Here is a 17,076-nt window from a genome sequence, read left to right as displayed (position 1 = left end):
TTACGTCATCGCAATTGCTCGTCATCAACTATACGTCGTTGTCATCAACGATACGTCGTTGTCGTCAACAGACATCCACGGTACGTCAACTCCATCCATTCCTTTGGTGTTCAATTTCCAGAAGTCTATTTTTTTTTCTACGTTTAATTTTACTTCCTCCACGTTTAGGTCCTCTTTCTTATTAACTAGGGTCCAGTACCTTTTATCTTATTATTTTTTTTTTTTCGATCGACTTTTTATCCTGCCTCTCTTACTATTGCATCTTTCCTCAAGGGGAAGCAAACTTATCTAGTAAATGTTTTGGTGTTCTAAATATACATTTTTCAATAATCGCTTAATCTCTACATTGTATATCTTATCAATTCTCTGCACCCGTCCGGCATTCCTCGGACATTTTTCCCTTTTCGTTGTCTTTAGCTCTTTATCTTCAATCATTGGACACAAAAAAAGTCCCTATTGTATCTTCAAATTCTCAGACCTTCTTTGGTCTTGATAGAGTTCCAATACACGCTTTGTTCGAATTCAGTGGCCTCTTTAGCCTAGAAGTCCATGCCCCAGTCACCCTATTTGCTCACTATTTATAGCTAGTCTTTCCTATATACGTGCACAGTTGGCAAGATGGGTCAGTGCTGGCCATGCAAGATGGACGGCAGAAGATCGTTTCCTTGGCGTCAGTCTTCAAAGCCGTTGAACATCCTCAATTTCCTGTCCGACCCAAAATCTTCGACTGTATCTCCTCACTATGTATAGCTAGTCTTTCCTATATACGTGTACGGTTGGCAAGATGGGTCAAAAAGGGTCACCGTCAAGTGGCGGCCATGCGAGATGGACGCCAAAGAACCATTTCCTTGGCGTCAGTCTTCAAAACCGTTGAACATCCTCACCTTCCTATCAACCATGTCAAACGTTTTCTCCAAATCCATAGGCCTTTTTTATGGCGCGAATCGATAAGGGCCACAAGTGCTGGCAGTACAGGTATGTACCGTGGGACGGTGTATTCCCAGTCAGTGAAGTTGAGTATATAGATGAAGTTGCACAAGGGATTCAATTTGGAAACTGAAGAAGTGCAGCCTCGAGGGGCTGATGTTCTGTTTCCTGTCCGGACCTAAGATCTTCGACTGTATTTCCTTTTCACAGAAGGAGACATGGCAACCGGCGACTGCTCCTTCTTAGTATTAGAAGTTACTACCATAGACAGTTCTACAATCACAGACAACACTACAATGTCTCTTGTCAGAGGAATCTATGGATGAACCCGAAGACCGTCGCTAGACGTTCTTGGGCTGCCGGTTTCCAGTGAAACCCGAAACAACTATTATAATCGCTTACAGTTGACAAGATTATCTCTTGTTCCATCTGGTCGTGCAATACGCTAATGTGACAAAAAGAGCGTAAGTGTTCGAGTCTATATCAACAAATTACATGGCTGATTTTCAGCAACCTTTGCACGTCTCCTCCAAGGGGTTAAGACTCAACTTGTCCCCACGCGGATCAAGGCTGGATCCCAACGACTCACGAAGACTGTTGCCATGGATATCCGAGCACAAGAAGAACACGAACACAAGACTGCTTACAACTTAGCGCCTCCCAGAGAAACTCCGTCACTTTTAACACCACCTGTCTTTATCAGTGACACGGGGTTTCCCTGGTATCAGAGCATGTCTTCATCATACCAATTCACAATCTTATCTGACTGCAGCAAGTGTATTGTCACAGTTACTTGCTTCTTTTGTACATATGCAAGGTCTACTTTTAACCTCTTTAACACCGTGACGCCTTTAGGTTTTGTTGTGGCAACCACCAAACAATTTCACCCAGCTGACGGGGTATGGGATAGCTGAAGAAGTGTCGATGAACGAAGACGCCATTTAAATTGTTTACATTCCTCATCTGGAAGCTCGCTGGCCGAGTGGATCAGGGTGCCGTTATTTGCGGCGAAGATCGATGTTATGGCGGTTCGAACTCTGCCACCGGCGAAGTTGAACCAAGGATATGGTTTATTAAATCCCATGCTACAAAGTCCTCTGTGAGGGGCACTGCCCTAGCCTCCCGAAAGGGAGGGGGAGGGGGGTTGTGACGTTAAACCATATTTTTACATTTCTTATCTGAATTATAAAACTGGTCTGTGTCGCAGAACAAACACGAACCCTCAAGTTCCTTGTAACCCGATTCTTTCCTATTAACCATGTCAAACGTTTTCTCCAAATCCATAGGCTTTGTTTATAGCTTGAATCAATAAGGGCACAAGTGCTGACAGTACGGGTATATACCGTGGAACGGTGGATTCATGGTCAGTAAAATTGAGTATATAGGAAGTTGCAAAAGGGTTTCAACTTGGCATCTTGGCATAAAGTGAACATTTAGTGACTGAAAGGGCGATAAGGTCATATATTTAGATGACCAACTGATGCAAACCGATACTGTTATTGGCATATAACATGGCATATAACATGGCATATGAAACTTTGGCATTTACTTTAGTTAAAAAAAAAATCATTATCAAAATTCACTAATGCAACTCCTGCAGGGCGAAGTTTGTGACACCAATAATATAATAATACTACCAAATAACAATATAATCAATTACCAAAACTTTCCTGCCATAACTCCTCTTTGGCTACACTTTCACCTCCCTCTACCCACCTGGTCATCCTCCTTGGCTCCGTAAATGTACTGCTTGGAGGGAGCCGCCTCGGGATCTGCAGGTCCTTCTTGCTGTTGCAGATGCTGAGGCGTCGTGTCGAGGGAAGCCGGGGCAGAAGAGTCTTCGGGGGAGTTGTCGAACATCGGGGGCGGGGCCGGGATGAACTCCGGGGGCGGGGTTGCCGTGTTCTCCTGGGTAGGAGGGAGGGATGGTGAGTATGGAACACGGTAGAATGCAAAGGTTTAGTGTGGGGAGATACGAGAATGTCGAGTGATGGGAGTAAAGGGTACGAGTGGGGCGAGTGTGGGAGTGGCCGGTGTGGGAGTGGCCGGTGTGGGAGTGGCCGGTGTGGGAGTGGCCGGTGTGGGAGTGGCCGGTGTGGGAGTGGCCGGTGTGGGAGTGGCCGGTGTGGGAGTGGCCGGTGTGGGAGTGGCCGGTGTGGGAGTGGCCGGTGTGGGAGTGGCCGGTGTGGGAGTGGCCGGTGTGGGAGTGGCCGGTGTGGGAGTGGCCGGTGTGGGAGTGGCCGGTGTGGGAGTGGCCGGTGTGGGAGTGGAGTGTGTTGGAGGGGACTGTGTGTGAGTGGCCGGTGTGGGAGTGGCCGGTGTGGGAGTGGCCGGTGTGGGAGTGGCCGGTGTGGGAGTGGCCGGTGTGGGAGTGGCCGGTGTGGGAGTGGCCGGTGTGGGAGTGGCCGGTGTGGGAGTGGCCGGTGTGGGAGTGGCCGGTGTGGGAGTGGCCGGTGTGGGAGTGGCCGGTGTGGGAGTGGCCGGTGTGGGAGTGGCCGGTGTGGGAGTGGCCGGTGTGGGAGTGTTGGAGTGGCCGGTGTGGGAGTGTTGGAGTGGCCGGTGTGGGAGTGGCCGGTGTGGGAGTGGCCGGTGTGGGAGTGGCCGGTGTGGGAGTGTTGGAGTGGCCGGTGTGGGAGTGTTGGAGTGGCTGGTGTGGGAGTGGCCGGTGTGGGAGTGTGGGAGTAGGGGAACGAGGGAGTGGCGAATGGAAGGGTGGGCGTACGAGTATTAATAATTGACAAATTACGAGTTGTGAATGAACGAGGGCGGCTTAGCGCTAACGAGTTCGAGCAATAAAAGCTCGCGGACGAGATCGGAAAAACCGAGATTACGATACTCGGAACAAGAACAGGGCCGTTTCGAAAACAAAAGACACAACGAGGAGGCTCGCAAGGTGCCAATCATGCTTCTCGAAACGAAGGTTACAGATATTTCTTCGAGTCGGACATGCCGTTTTCTTTCCCAAAGTGAACAGACCTTTTCTTGCTCGGACCTTGGGAGCGCTGCGGTGTGGTGATCGTGGTCTCGTAAGCGAATACGTGTCCACGTGAGGTGGTGATGAATCAGAAGGTGTTGATTGAGCTGCAAGGGCGCGGGAAGACAGGGTGTGGCGGGTACCATGAGAAACATTTACGGACAAGTGTGTTAGAGTTTGGTGTATGTTTATGGATATATTCCATTTAAAGTGTTTGTATCAGTTTCTCCTAATGTATACAAACAAGTATTTTGGTTTTTTGTCGGTAGTTTGATCTCAAATATGGAGATACTCGCCACTCCCATATTCAATTTAAATAAAAAAAATAAGAAGGAGAACGAGGAGAAGGAGAAGAGGGAAAAGACGAAGACGAAGGAGGAGATGTAGGAGGAAAAGGACAAGACGAAATTGAAGGAGGAGGAAGAGAAAAGAGGAGGAGGAGACGAAGAGGAGGAGACGAAGAGGAGGAGACGAAGAGGAAGTAGAGGAAGAAGAGGAGGAGGAGGAGGAAGAGGAGGAAGAGGAGGAAGAGGAAGTACAGGATGAAGAGGAAGAAGAGGAGAAGAAAAGGAAAGAGGAAGAGGAGGAAGAGAAGGAAGAGAAGGAAGAGAAAGAAGAAGAAGAGGAAGAAGATGAAGAAGATGAAGAAGAGGAAGTAGTAGAAGAAGAAAAAATAAAGAACAACTGCCTTTGTTAAAAGTTTAAAGTGAGATTTTGTCAGGGAAAGGCAAACTGGGATCAAGTCTTCTAGAACCACTCGACAATTCTACTCCGTTGGGGAAGGCAGGATCGGCACAAAATCTACCTCTCGGGTGAACAAAATCGTCTGGCACTAACCAGCAGAAACTCTACAAAGGACGTCACATAGCCGCCGAAGGGCCAGACACACTTAGTTCTGTATAATCTTTGAAAAAAAAAAAAATCACTTACGAGTTGTCACTGTCTATGGCTGCTTCCACTTCTAAGTACCACAACAGCTGGTATCTTCTTCGAAGACGATGTGGGAAGGACCATTTCCTTCGTACTGTAAACGTTTGACGTAAACGTTTGACGTAATGAAATGAACTCGCTACAGCTTCGTTGAAACAAATTGTACAGTAACAAGTCCTTGTCCTTCACCGAACGTACATAGCCAACATTCGTTTTAGATTAAGTATGCTTCTATATAAATTTAACTTGAAATAGACGTAAATTTCATGCATGAACTTGTAATACAGAACTAGGTGTCCGATACTAAAAATAAAGTTTACGGATGTGAGCATTTAAGTAGTCGGAGATTTCTGTGCGTAGGGTGAAAAAAAGTGTAAGGAATTTGATCATACTGTGTTGCTTGGTGCGAGTCAAATGTTGCACATAACGGCAATGTCAATAATATACATTGTAGGCTCTTTGGTTATCCTACCAATTTCCACTCCACGCATTCAATCCCCCAATCTTACACCGAGAGGCAATCCTATCTTCTTTACTCTTTCACGCTTCAGAAGATTCAGTAAGGCTCCTAAACCAGTTTTGCCGTGTAGCTGACCTCGCCTAACTAATCCGTTACTCGAGGGACTTCGCTTCGAGGCACCTCTCCTCAAGCCAAATCTCCCCCTGGGGGAACTCTCGTCAAGGCAAAGCTTACCCCGGGGAACCCTTTGTCAAGCCAGAGCTTCCCCTGGGAGACTCTCGTAAAGGGAAAGTTCTGGGGGACCCCCTCGTGAAGCCAATCTCCCCCTTGGGGGCCACTCGTAAAGGCAAAGCTTTCTCTAGGGGACCCCTCGTTAAGGCAGATAACCCCCTGGGGGACCTCTTATCGAAGCAAATCATCCCCTGGGGGACCTCTCAAGGCAAATCATCCCCTGGGGGGACCTCTCATTAAGGCAAAACACCCCTTGGGGGACCTCTCATCAAAGCAAAGCAGCGCCCTGGGGGACACTTCAAGGCAAAACACCCCCTGGGTGACCCTTCGTCAAGGCAAAGCTCCCCATTGGGAACCCTTCGTCAAGGCAAAGCATCCTCTGGGGGACCTCATCAAGTCAAATCAACCTCCCTGGGGGACATTTCATCAAGTCAAAGCATCCCCTAGGGGACATCTCATCAAGGTAAATCCAAAACCTCCCCCCGAGGGACCTCGGGATCAGCCAGGACTCCCTAAAGAGCCTCGTCCCACTTAAGAACCCTGAAGGATCTCACCTCCCCCCTCCCGCATCCCCCCCACTCACCCAAAGGTCCCCAAGGACCTCTTCCGCACTCCTCCACCCACCCAAAGATCCCTAAGGACCCCTCTGACCCCCGTAGTCCCCAAGGAGCATGGCCTACCTGATCACCCTGGAACCTGACGTTGGCAACAGTTTCCCAGCCTGTCTCCTCCATGGCTGCTGAGGTCTGCATGCGCTGCTCCCAGTATGTCTTGGTGGCCTCCTTCGTCTCGAGAATGCTGCCGCTGTCGACCTCGCCTGCAAGAACAAATAACGCAGTTAGATATAATCGTTTTAAAAACAGTCGCAGCGAGATATGGGGGTGCGCGTGTCCGTGTGCACGTCCGTGTGTGCGTGTGCACGTCCGTGTGTGCGTGTGCACGTCCGTGTGTGCGTGTGCACGTCCGTGTGTGCGTGTGCACGTCCGTGTGTGCGTGTGCACGTCCGTGTGTGCGTGTGCACGTCCGTGTGTGCGTGTGCACGTCCGTGTGTGCGTGTGCACGTCCGTGTGTGCGTTTGTGTGCACGTCCGTGTGTGCGTGTGCATGTCCGTGTGTGCGTGTGTGCGTTACTTTGTTACTAAAGTAACGCGTGTGTGCGCATGTCCGTGTGTGCGTGTGTGCGTGTACGCGAGTGTGCGTGTCCGCGTGTGTGCGTGTTCGCGTGTGTGCGTGTTCGCGTGTACGCGTGTGTGCGTGTACGCGTGTGTGCGTGTACGCGTGTGTGCGTGTACGCGTGTGTGCGTGTACGCGTGTGTGCGTGTACGCGTGTGTGCGTGTACGCGTGTGTGCGTGTACGCGTGTGTGCGTGTACGCGTGTGTGCGTGTACGCGTGTGTGCGTGTGTGCGTGTGTGCGTGTGCACGTGTACGCGTGTGTGCGTGTACGCGTGTGCGCGTGTACGCGTGTACGCGTGTGCGCGTGTACGCGTGTGCGCGTGTACGCGTGTACGCGTGTGCGCGTGTGCATGTACGCGTGTGTACGTTTGTGTGCGTGTACGCGTGTGTGCGTGTGCACGTCCGTGTGTGCGTGTGCACGTCCGTGTGTGCGTGTGCATGTCCGTGTGTGCGTTTGTGTGCATGTACGCGTTTGTGTGCGTGTACACGTTTGTGTGCGTGTACGCGTGTGTGCGTGTGCGTCTACGCGTGTCTGCGCGTGATCGTGCGTCTTGTGTTTTGACCACGTGTCTTGTGTCTCTGCACGTGACACGAAACTTGGTGTCGCATGGTGCAACAATGCATCAATCAAGAGACAATCTAAAGTAACACAAAACTCTACAGTCCACAACAGAGACTCGACCTCTTCCTGAAGGAGTAAATGACGAAGGATTTGCGGCAAAGGAACTCCTGAAGTAGGAAGGCTTACGTCACTGGCCCTCACCTACATCAAACATTACCTCACGTACAAAACGATGACGTACGATGACGTAAACTTGTATCTCAAGTGCCTGAAAGCACTCTACAGTCACGCCCCCTTGGACACACCCTCAAGTAATTTACAGAAACACGTAATACACAATCATTCAACCTCCCCACAAGACACGCAAGAACAGAAAAAAACGTTCAGAAGAACAAAACGTTCACAAGAACAAAACGTTCACAATTACAATAATGTTCATATAACAAATAATGAACTCATCAAGTATTGGATGTACCAGATTTCCTCCATTATCACGTACGTGATAGTAAGATATACACGGATAATAAAATAACTTGTGAATACAATTACGGGCACTATCGCAAGCCCTCACCGTCCCGCCAGGACAAAAGCAAAAGCGATAATCTTCTCGGAAATCCGCGTCAGAGTACAAAGGTAACATTTCCCACCACTTGTGTACAAAGGTGCCAAGCCACACTAAGGATGTTACTCTACACAGCGAGTTTGTAGTTCAGTAATTGCTTTTCTCGGTATAATTGAATACATCTTCCTGAAACGCGCCTACAACGCACGCGCACCTAAAACGCTTGCGCGCTTACCCACGCACGCATATGGTAGGTAATAGTTGTTGATCGAAAGTACAACACACGATCCAAGACCATGGTGAATCACAAGCACAAAAGCATGCACAAAGCACGCACAACGCACGCACACGCAAAGCACGCACAACGCACGCACACGCACAAACACAAAACACGCATACACAAGCACAAAGCACGCACAAGCACAAAGCACGTACAAGCACAAAACACGCACACACACAAGCACGAAACACACACACAAGCACACTTAGCTTCACACCCACACACTCACCCACACGCTCGTGACTAACGCTTGGACGTCTGTTTTAGTCTTCTTGCGTCACCAGAACCATTTTCTTTCAAGATTTCGAAGAAACGAGGATGAATACCTTGTTTTGGAGAGGCTTCCTTCATACAGAATTCCAGGACTTGTTACTTAAAACTCACAGCTCTATCTAACTTTCTTCTTAAGAACCACTCACTCCACACATTGATATACTTAATCCTTTAACCCTCCAAAATCTAAAAAAAACTGATGCAAGAGAATGTTTGTGTAATTTTTTTTCATTTGTAAGACACCCTCCCCCCATTCTCGACTCCATTCTTTGATGCTACTCAGCTGTTGCTCCAACCACCAGTTCCTGTTCCCACTGAACTCGTCTGAGCCCTACTTAAATAGCCCAATGTTTTACCCTTTAAAGAGGTTATCACACCGGGCTATTTTTCCTCCAACCTCCGATTCATCGGTGGTACCGACCACCTCCAGAACCCTTTCCGCCGTAAAGTCACTATGACAAACTATTTTGTTTTCTCAATAAAACCGCATAAAATCGTCATTTGATTTGCTGGAGGGGAAAATGATTTTCCTCCAGTATACAAGATTCCTTTTCGAAAACTGCTGACTGCAAATCTGCTCCAACTGTTGGAGGAAAAATAGCCCAGTGTGATAACGCCTACAGGCGAACAATCAAGAGTATGGACTGTTCACGGTGATTTGACATTCAAGCCCCGCCCACATTTTCATAACGAGGACGTTAATTTCGCGATTTACTTGTAGAACTTATAATTTCGCGATTTACTTGTAGAACTTCTTATATAGTACTGTAATAGAAACGAAACAATGCAGAGATACCCACCTCCGAAAGGAAACTAAACATGTCCACCAATTAAGAAAGTTGATGAGAAAAATGGGGGCGTGGTTTCTATGACATCAACCAATCAGAAAACTGGTATATATATCTGCGAGGGTCTGGTTTCTATGCTCGCTCTAGTCGAATCATTATACCCAACAGACGAAGAAGCAACGAAAGGCACCGGCGACTGACGAAGAAGGGACGCGAGGCACCTGTGACTGACGAATAAGCGAGGCGAGGCACCGGTGGCTGACGAAGAAGTGACGTCAGCCAGACAGGCAGATACAGACGGGAACATATGATGAAAGACCGGGACAGACATGGAGAATCAAGCCCAGGCACAGACACACACACACACATGCGCAGACAGACAGGTACGTACAGACAAGCGCCAACATGTTGGCGGAAACACGAACAGGCAGGCATAAACGCAGACACGTACAGACAAAAAGGCACAGACACAGACAGACAAGCAGTCAGGCAGGCACAGACAGGGGTCGCTATAATCCCCAGCAACCAACCTACCGGGCATGTTGGTGATGAAACTATCGAGTCGGTCGAGGCGATGGAATGACGGAAGAAGGTTGCAGTCGTACCACCTGAGAGATGCGGTAGGTTGCCCTTGAAGGCAACCTATTTAGGTCCGTCTTCTTCACTGTCACCTCAAACTCACCGAGTAGGTGATCACTCGGTTATTTTCTGAATAGTTTGCGAAAATACTTTTCATAAGTCTCTACAGATCACTCGTAGAAGTTTGGTATATATTTTTTTTCCTTTAAATCGCTGCATATAAATATACGAACGTGGGTTATCATCCACGTCATGTGATCAATGGAATGACCTAACAAGCGGTCACACAAAATGAGAAGTACGTCAGGAGGCGCTTTGCTGCAGTTAAAGCTGCCATCTTTACTCCAAGACCACACGCATGCACATACGCGTACACACGTACACGTGCACATACACGTACAAGAACCACACGGGCCTTCATGTATGAACGTTTATGATGATGATTGTAAGTTTTTAAGCGAAGCACTGGGGCAGCAAAGACCATTCAGCGCTCAAGAAACAAATTCATTATTCACATCTTACATTTTTTTTAGGAATGATGGGCCCAGTGACTACTCTTATTACTACATACTACCCAATGACAACAGATCCACAACATCGTAACATTCTCCGACAACATCTTCCAACGCAGCAACATCATCCTCCAACGCAGCAACATCATCCTCCAACGCAGCAATATCATCCTCCAACGCAGCAACATCCTCCTCCAACGCAACATCATCCTCCAACGCAACAACATCCTCCTCCAACGTAGCAACATCATCCTCCAACACAGCAACATCATCCTCCAACGCAACATCTAAAACATCACCTGTTAACCTAACATCCTCCTCCTCCTCCTCCTCCTCCTCCTCCTCCCTCCTCTTAATCCCCTCCCACAGAATCCTCCTCCTCCTCCTCCTCCTCCTCCTCCTCCTCCTCCTCCTCCTCCTCCTCCCTCTACTCTCGTTTAAAAAACACCATTTTCCTCCTCCTCTTCCTCCTCACCCTCACCCACCGCCGCCGCCATCTTTCATTTCACCCTCACTCTCCCTCCTCCACCTCCACCTCCATCTCGCCCTCTCCTCCTCCTCCTCCATCTCTCCCTCCTCCACCACGTCGTCTCCTTCCTCTACCACCTCCCTCCTCCTCCTCCTCCACGTCGTCCTCTCCCTCCTCTCTCTCTTCCTCCACCTCTCCCTCCTCCTCATACGAGCTCTGAGCTCTCTTCCAGGAGGGAAATAACTGTTGATCACGAGTCAAGCTCGTGATCCAAAGACTAAGGTGAAAAAAAAAATACACTCCAGATTACTCGCTCATCACTATGGGTCGCCTTACACCCGAGCCCAAGAAAACATCAGGTTTGGTCAAGGGGATCTGGATTATTCGGTGCGGCGGAGACCTGCGGGGTAACAACAACAACAACCGGCCATTGTGTGGAAAGACGATCGTGACGAACGGCCGATGAGCTGCGTTGACGAGGTGGGGGGGTGGTGAGGTAGGTGTAGGTGTGTGCGTGTGCGTGTGCTTGCGTGTGTGTGGTAAGCGTATGTGTGTATGAATGAATGAACGAGCAAAATCGAGTAAGTCTTGGATCACGTGCTGTACTCTTGATCGACACCTATTACCTCATCGTAGTGGAGCTCCATAGATCATATGGATTGATCTATGGATAATGCTGGAACATTACACGTAACACGTACAAGCGCACATATGCATATATACACACGCATACATACGTACCTGCGAGTGCGCGCGCGCGCATGTGCGTGTACAGTACATGTGTGGATGTACATGTGTACATGTGGGTGTGTGTGTACGTGTTCATATGTGCGCGTACACGTGTGCGTGTGTATGTGTGCGTGCTTGTATCATGCCCCAAAACTATACACACTAGTCTACAAATCCAAAAAGGTTCCAAAGAGGATAAGACTCGTTTTCTGCTGTACCTGAAATCACCCTGAAGGACAACAAAAACACCTCAAGAGTCTCAAGGGTTTGAGAGATCCCAATAACAACAACAACGATGGTTGGGAGAGACGAACAGAAAGAAACTGCGGCTGGCTGACCCAATGAAAAACAACAGCTGAAGGAAGAACACGACAGAGAACGAGCAATTACATAGCATGAAGGGGGTGACTTTAGTAATCACGCATTTGCCACCAAACCTTTACAGCATTGCTTTGCTGTCGTACAGGCATTGACTAAAGCAATGAACATCTCACCAAAAAGATTTATTGCTGAAACAGAGGCCACACCTTTGCCCAATGTGTTTGGACCTCTGCAGGTCCACACCAACCAGAAAAGCGAACAAATCCTACACTAACCGAGAGTATAAACAAAATTAATTTTTGGGGCGTTTCTGACAAGTTCATAGCCCTACAACTTTAACAATGGGCACTCGTCCACTTTTGGGTTACTTAAAATTTTTGGTCTGGCTAACGCCGGACGACGTTTTTCGACTTTGAAAAATCTCTGGTTTAAAGAAGTCTAATGGCATTTTCTTTTGGCCTTGCAATAAATGTCACGTGTACATAAGAACATAAGAATAAAGAAAAATGCAAGAGACAATAAGGCCTGCACTAGGCAGCTCCATATCCATCACCACCTGTCATCCCCATCCATAAAGTTGTCTAACCGTTTTTTTAAAACAATTGATAGTTTCAGTGCTCACTACATGGTTACTAAATATTCCATTCGTTGACCACTATTAGTAAACCAATTCTTGCCTATTTCCTTCTTAAATCTAAATCAGTCCAGTTTAAATCCATTATTGCGAGTCCATCACTGACATCACACTTTATACACATTTCATTTGATTGCATTTTCACAGACGTCAATAGCGTTAATCATCATCACTGATAAAAAAAAAAGTGGTTCAATACTTCGGCCCGTAGCCACTACATCAAGGGGATTTATGCTTGTGCACATCCGCATAATATAGATACGCTTGTTTGTGTGTACTTAGTCGTACGCCTGTGACAATGTTGTGAATAAACTGCTCATTATATAAACAAATAATCATCTATAATCCTTTCCATGTTGCTTGCATCATATGGTATAAAAATCTATGTCTCTATATTACTCGTATATCCATTTTAAGACTTGATACTATCCAACGCAGTCATGCTCGAAATCTCCGAATCACTCCACTTTGATAAAACTCATCTTTCTTTAGCTATCCCTATCCATTCTATCGCAATTGACATCTAGACCTCCATTGAGTAGATCAAAATTGTGGTCGTCACTTCAAATTTCACCATGTGTTTGTTTCCTTTGGTTTGGTCGGGCCCTTTAGTCTGTCACCAAAAAGATAACACTTGAGATAACAGTGACAGGGAACCGATGCACTTCTTGGCCCAACGCAGTTTTCTTTTTCCTTTCAATTCACCAACATGACAAACATTACGCGTGTATGTATGTATGTGTGCACACACACACACACACACACACACACACACACACACACACACACACACACACACACACACACACACACACACACACACACACACACACACACACACACACACACACACACACACACACACACGATCCAAAGACCAAGTGAATACACACACAGTCTCTTATCCAACACTTGCCAACCGCCACTTGTGCAGACGTTTGAGCCTAAGAGACCCATTTCGGGAGTTGGCCCAGGACACAAGACATCACCAATTCCCGAAGTGGATTTATGTTCTGGGCCTAAACGTCCGCACAAGTGGCGGTTGGCGAGTGTTGCATTATGAGACCTAGTTGTGTATTATATATATATACATTCCATTTTTTTTCTTTTAATTTCAGTCGTTACTATCCGTCTCGACACTGTCCAAAACATCGCATAGTCATCATCAAACATCTCGTTACCTCGCCAAGTTGTTGGTCCGGTGTCTACATACACACAATGTCTCAAAGTTCCCGTGTCTGTTGAGCTGGCTTCAGCTCTCAATTCACCAATAATGTGATACGGACAACGCTAACCTCGAAGCGATCCCGAGGGATTTAGCAAGGTGGGGCTTCGCATGACACAGCTGCAGCAGCAGATCGGATGTGCAAGAACGTTTGCACTCACTCGCATGAACTTGTACACAAACACAAAAACCGCGCGTGATCCCGGGTCACAGAACGCGTCTCAAGTCCGCCTAGGATACAGAGACACTAAAGATCGTCTGCATGTGGGCAGGACCCATACACACTGAGTAGGGCTTCAGTGTTGGACCAAAGAAAACGGCAGGAGGGGTGGGAGGGGAGAGGGGGGGGTAAGATTGAGATGGAGGGGATGGAAGGGACGAAAAGGGAAGGTGTGGATGGAGGGAGAAAGAGGGGGAAGGTGATGGGTGATAGGAGGGGACAGGTGACAAGGAATAGGTGACGGGACAGGAGGGGGGAGTAGTGACTGAGGGAATGGAAGGATAGGACGGATAGGAGTGTGCGGCCTGACGAGAAAGGTGAAGAGGATAGGAAGACCATTGTTATCACATGGGGGGAGGGGAACCTTATCTTATCTTCAAAGCGAGGAAGGAAGGAAGGAGGGGAGGGAAAGAGGGAATAGGGAGGAAGAAGGAAGAGATAGGACAAAGCGAGAAGCCAGGAAGGAAGGAGGGGAGGGAGGAAAAGAGAGCATAGGAAGGGAGGAGAAGGAAGAGATAGGGCAAAGGGGGAAGGTTAACTAGAAGAGGAATGGAAAAGATTTAAGATGTGGGAAGAGAGAGGAGGGTGGAGGGAGAAGCATGGGGAGGTAAAATGTGATAGAAATAATGAAAGTGAAGAAGAGTAATTGGAGAAGACAAGAGAAGAGAGAGAGAGAGAAGAGGAAAGAGAGGATAGGGGGAATAGGAGCTGTGTGCTGGATGACTGATCCATATGTCTATCAATAAAGTCCCCAAGATATTGACAGCATGATAATTATGCTGTCAATACTCCGTACGGGGCAACAGCATGAAAACAGGAGAAGTCCTGGGATTGGTAAATACTTCTCACTACTTTTCACACACTTGTTCTCACCACACTCGTCTCGTCACTCTCCGGAGAACCACACCTGTCAAACACTGGATTTCATACGATATCCGTAACCTTTTACCTCCCCCGACTTCTTCCCCCGCCGACCTACCTACCTACCTCCCCCCCCGCAGACCTACCTACCTACCTCCCCCCCCGCAGACCTACCTACCTATCTACTTCCCCCCGCCGACCTACCTACCTCCCCCCCCGCAGACCTACCTACCTATCTACTTCCCCCCGCCGACCTACCTACCTTCCCCCCAGCAGACCTACCTACCTACCTCCCTCCCCCCCCGCCGACCTACCTACCTACCTACCTCCCCGCCGCCCTACCTACCTACCTCCCCCCCCGCCGTTGACCGCACAAGTAACAAGTATACTTTATGATACCGGGTAGTAAGTATCAAACAATATAGGGTATATACCAACTGTAGCAGTAGTTTTCAAAGTTGGTATAACTTTCACTCCCCACCCAAGGTGCTCCAAGATGGTGGTGGTGGTGGTGGGAGGGGGTGGTGGTGGGAGGGGGTGGATAAGAGACAGAAATGACATGAAAAAAAAACAACGATAGCCGAGTGTAAAGCAACTTGAGCCAGTGAAAGTAAATACTACATTTTATAACATCACTCGATCACTGGCACTTCCTCCGGCTATCCGTGAGCAAAGGGCAAAGGTCACCTCAGATTTTTATGTTACTCATTTGTGGGTGTGAATCATGTCTATAAAAATAAAGAAATGAATAAATATAGATAAATTAATGAATAAATAAAATAAATAAATAATAAAAAGATAAAAGAATAAAATAGAAAATAAAATAAAATAAGATAGAATAAAGCCCACATTGCTGGTGAAAACAAGCAGATTTATTCTGGCTGCCTCCAGGCTATTTTCACCAGGAAACTGAACCTTCTCTCCCTTCGTTCTGGCTGCCGCTAGACGATTCTATTCAGCTGGGGGAGACACCTCTACACCAGCGTTTCCCAAACTTTTCCGACCATAGCACCTCCTGTTGTCATGTCTAAGCAGTCCAGCACCCCTATCTTGTTATTAGAAGGACAAAAGAAAGTGAAAGGTACTACTCGATTTATTTTCTTGATTCCTTAGAACTGAAACAAATTGACAATTGTTTGTAGAAGAATTAAGAATACCCTAGACAAATAAAATAGCATGGAAAAAGTCAAATATGCACAACTGGGTAATCAATGATCCACATATCAATGTGATTTTTGTGCGCATCACTTACCAGCGCTCCCTATAATTGATTTCAGCACCCCCACCTTGGGAAACGCTGGTGCGCGCGGTTAGAAGGGGGCGAGTCGAGTTATCTCGGACCCCCTTAGCGTAAGGTGAGGGTCAGCGACACTATCGACCGAAGCTTCTGGCCGATGCGTCCTCAGTTCAGAGAAACGTGCCCCCTTATCAAGCGGCCTCAAGCCCCAGACAGAGATACGAACCCTTTGTAGCAACCCTATACCGACACAGATCCCCCTCCCCCCACTTGTAAGGCACTGTTCACACTAGCGGTTTCAACCGCGGCGGTTCAATTACAATACAAGTCAGTGGAGGCGTTCACACACAATTGAATACTCTTTCCTTGAATATGCGGTACCGCCGCGGTTTCCGCGCGGTTCAAACCGCTAGTGTGAAGAGGGCCTTTCCAAGAAGAACTCCCCTCCTTCAGCCCAACAACCCCTTCGATATGGTGACGCACTTTACATATTTTGTTCTAGTTAACGCCAGGCTATTTCATTCAGCTTAAAGACCTAACCCTCCTCCCAGTAAAGGGTTAAGATAACTATCTAGATTAACCCTTTCCAGGGTACACACTCAGTGAAGGGTTTAAGATAATTATATTAAACCTTTCTTGCGCATTCCTTCCGGCATACATACGAAGTCACACAACTGATCGTGTTGGCGGAATTCCCACGGGTGGGTTGAGTGGTAACACCCTTCAACAAACACTGCGAACCACAGACAGCATATCGCTTACGTCGCCTTTGTTCCAAGCATCATGGTTCATTCCTTTGGTAAAAAATTATAAAAATTATTCAACAGCGTGGTCTTGCCGCCTATCTATAAGGTCTCGGGTTCGATCCCTAATGATTACAGGTAACACTTGCCTAGGCTACAGATGGCCACCATGACTGCCATGGTTGAATCTTATCGCCTTCTGGCGTAAGCTCGCCTTATTGTAAGTTTGTTGATCGAAAATTCACAGATAGAAATATAGATAAAGGCTTAACGACCGATGTTTTTGTGGGTCAAATTCGGGTGTTCGCAATATGATTATGGTCGTTGGCTGTAGTCTGTACATGTATGCACTTAACGTATCTATGTATAATTGTATATATATATAT

General features: G+C 47.6%; 1 protein-coding gene across 7 annotated transcripts in view; it reads right to left on the bottom strand.

Annotated features, from left to right (window-relative positions):
* Positions 1 to 17,076, bottom strand: part of LOC143032375 (uncharacterized) — a 450,169-nt gene that overhangs the window by 81,508 nt on the left and 351,585 nt on the right. For all 7 annotated transcript variants that reach the window (XM_076197036.1, XM_076197034.1, XM_076197035.1 and 4 more), the window contains 2 exons: positions 6,203 to 6,339; positions 2,644 to 2,835 (listed from right to left, as the gene is read on the bottom strand). In XM_076197036.1, the coding sequence (XP_076053151.1) occupies positions 2,644 to 2,835; positions 6,203 to 6,339 (329 nt within the window). The remainder of the gene's footprint in view (positions 1 to 2,643; positions 2,836 to 6,202; positions 6,340 to 17,076) is intronic.

The sequence above is a fragment of the Oratosquilla oratoria genome, chromosome 13 (genome assembly GCF_046742065.1).
Source record: "Oratosquilla oratoria isolate Oo_2021 chromosome 13, ASM4674206v1, whole genome shotgun sequence".
Classification (NCBI taxonomy): Eukaryota; Metazoa; Arthropoda; class Malacostraca; order Stomatopoda; family Squillidae; genus Oratosquilla; species Oratosquilla oratoria.
The sequence above is the reverse complement of the archived record's forward strand: the minus strand, read 5'-3'. Positions and strand labels throughout refer to the sequence as shown.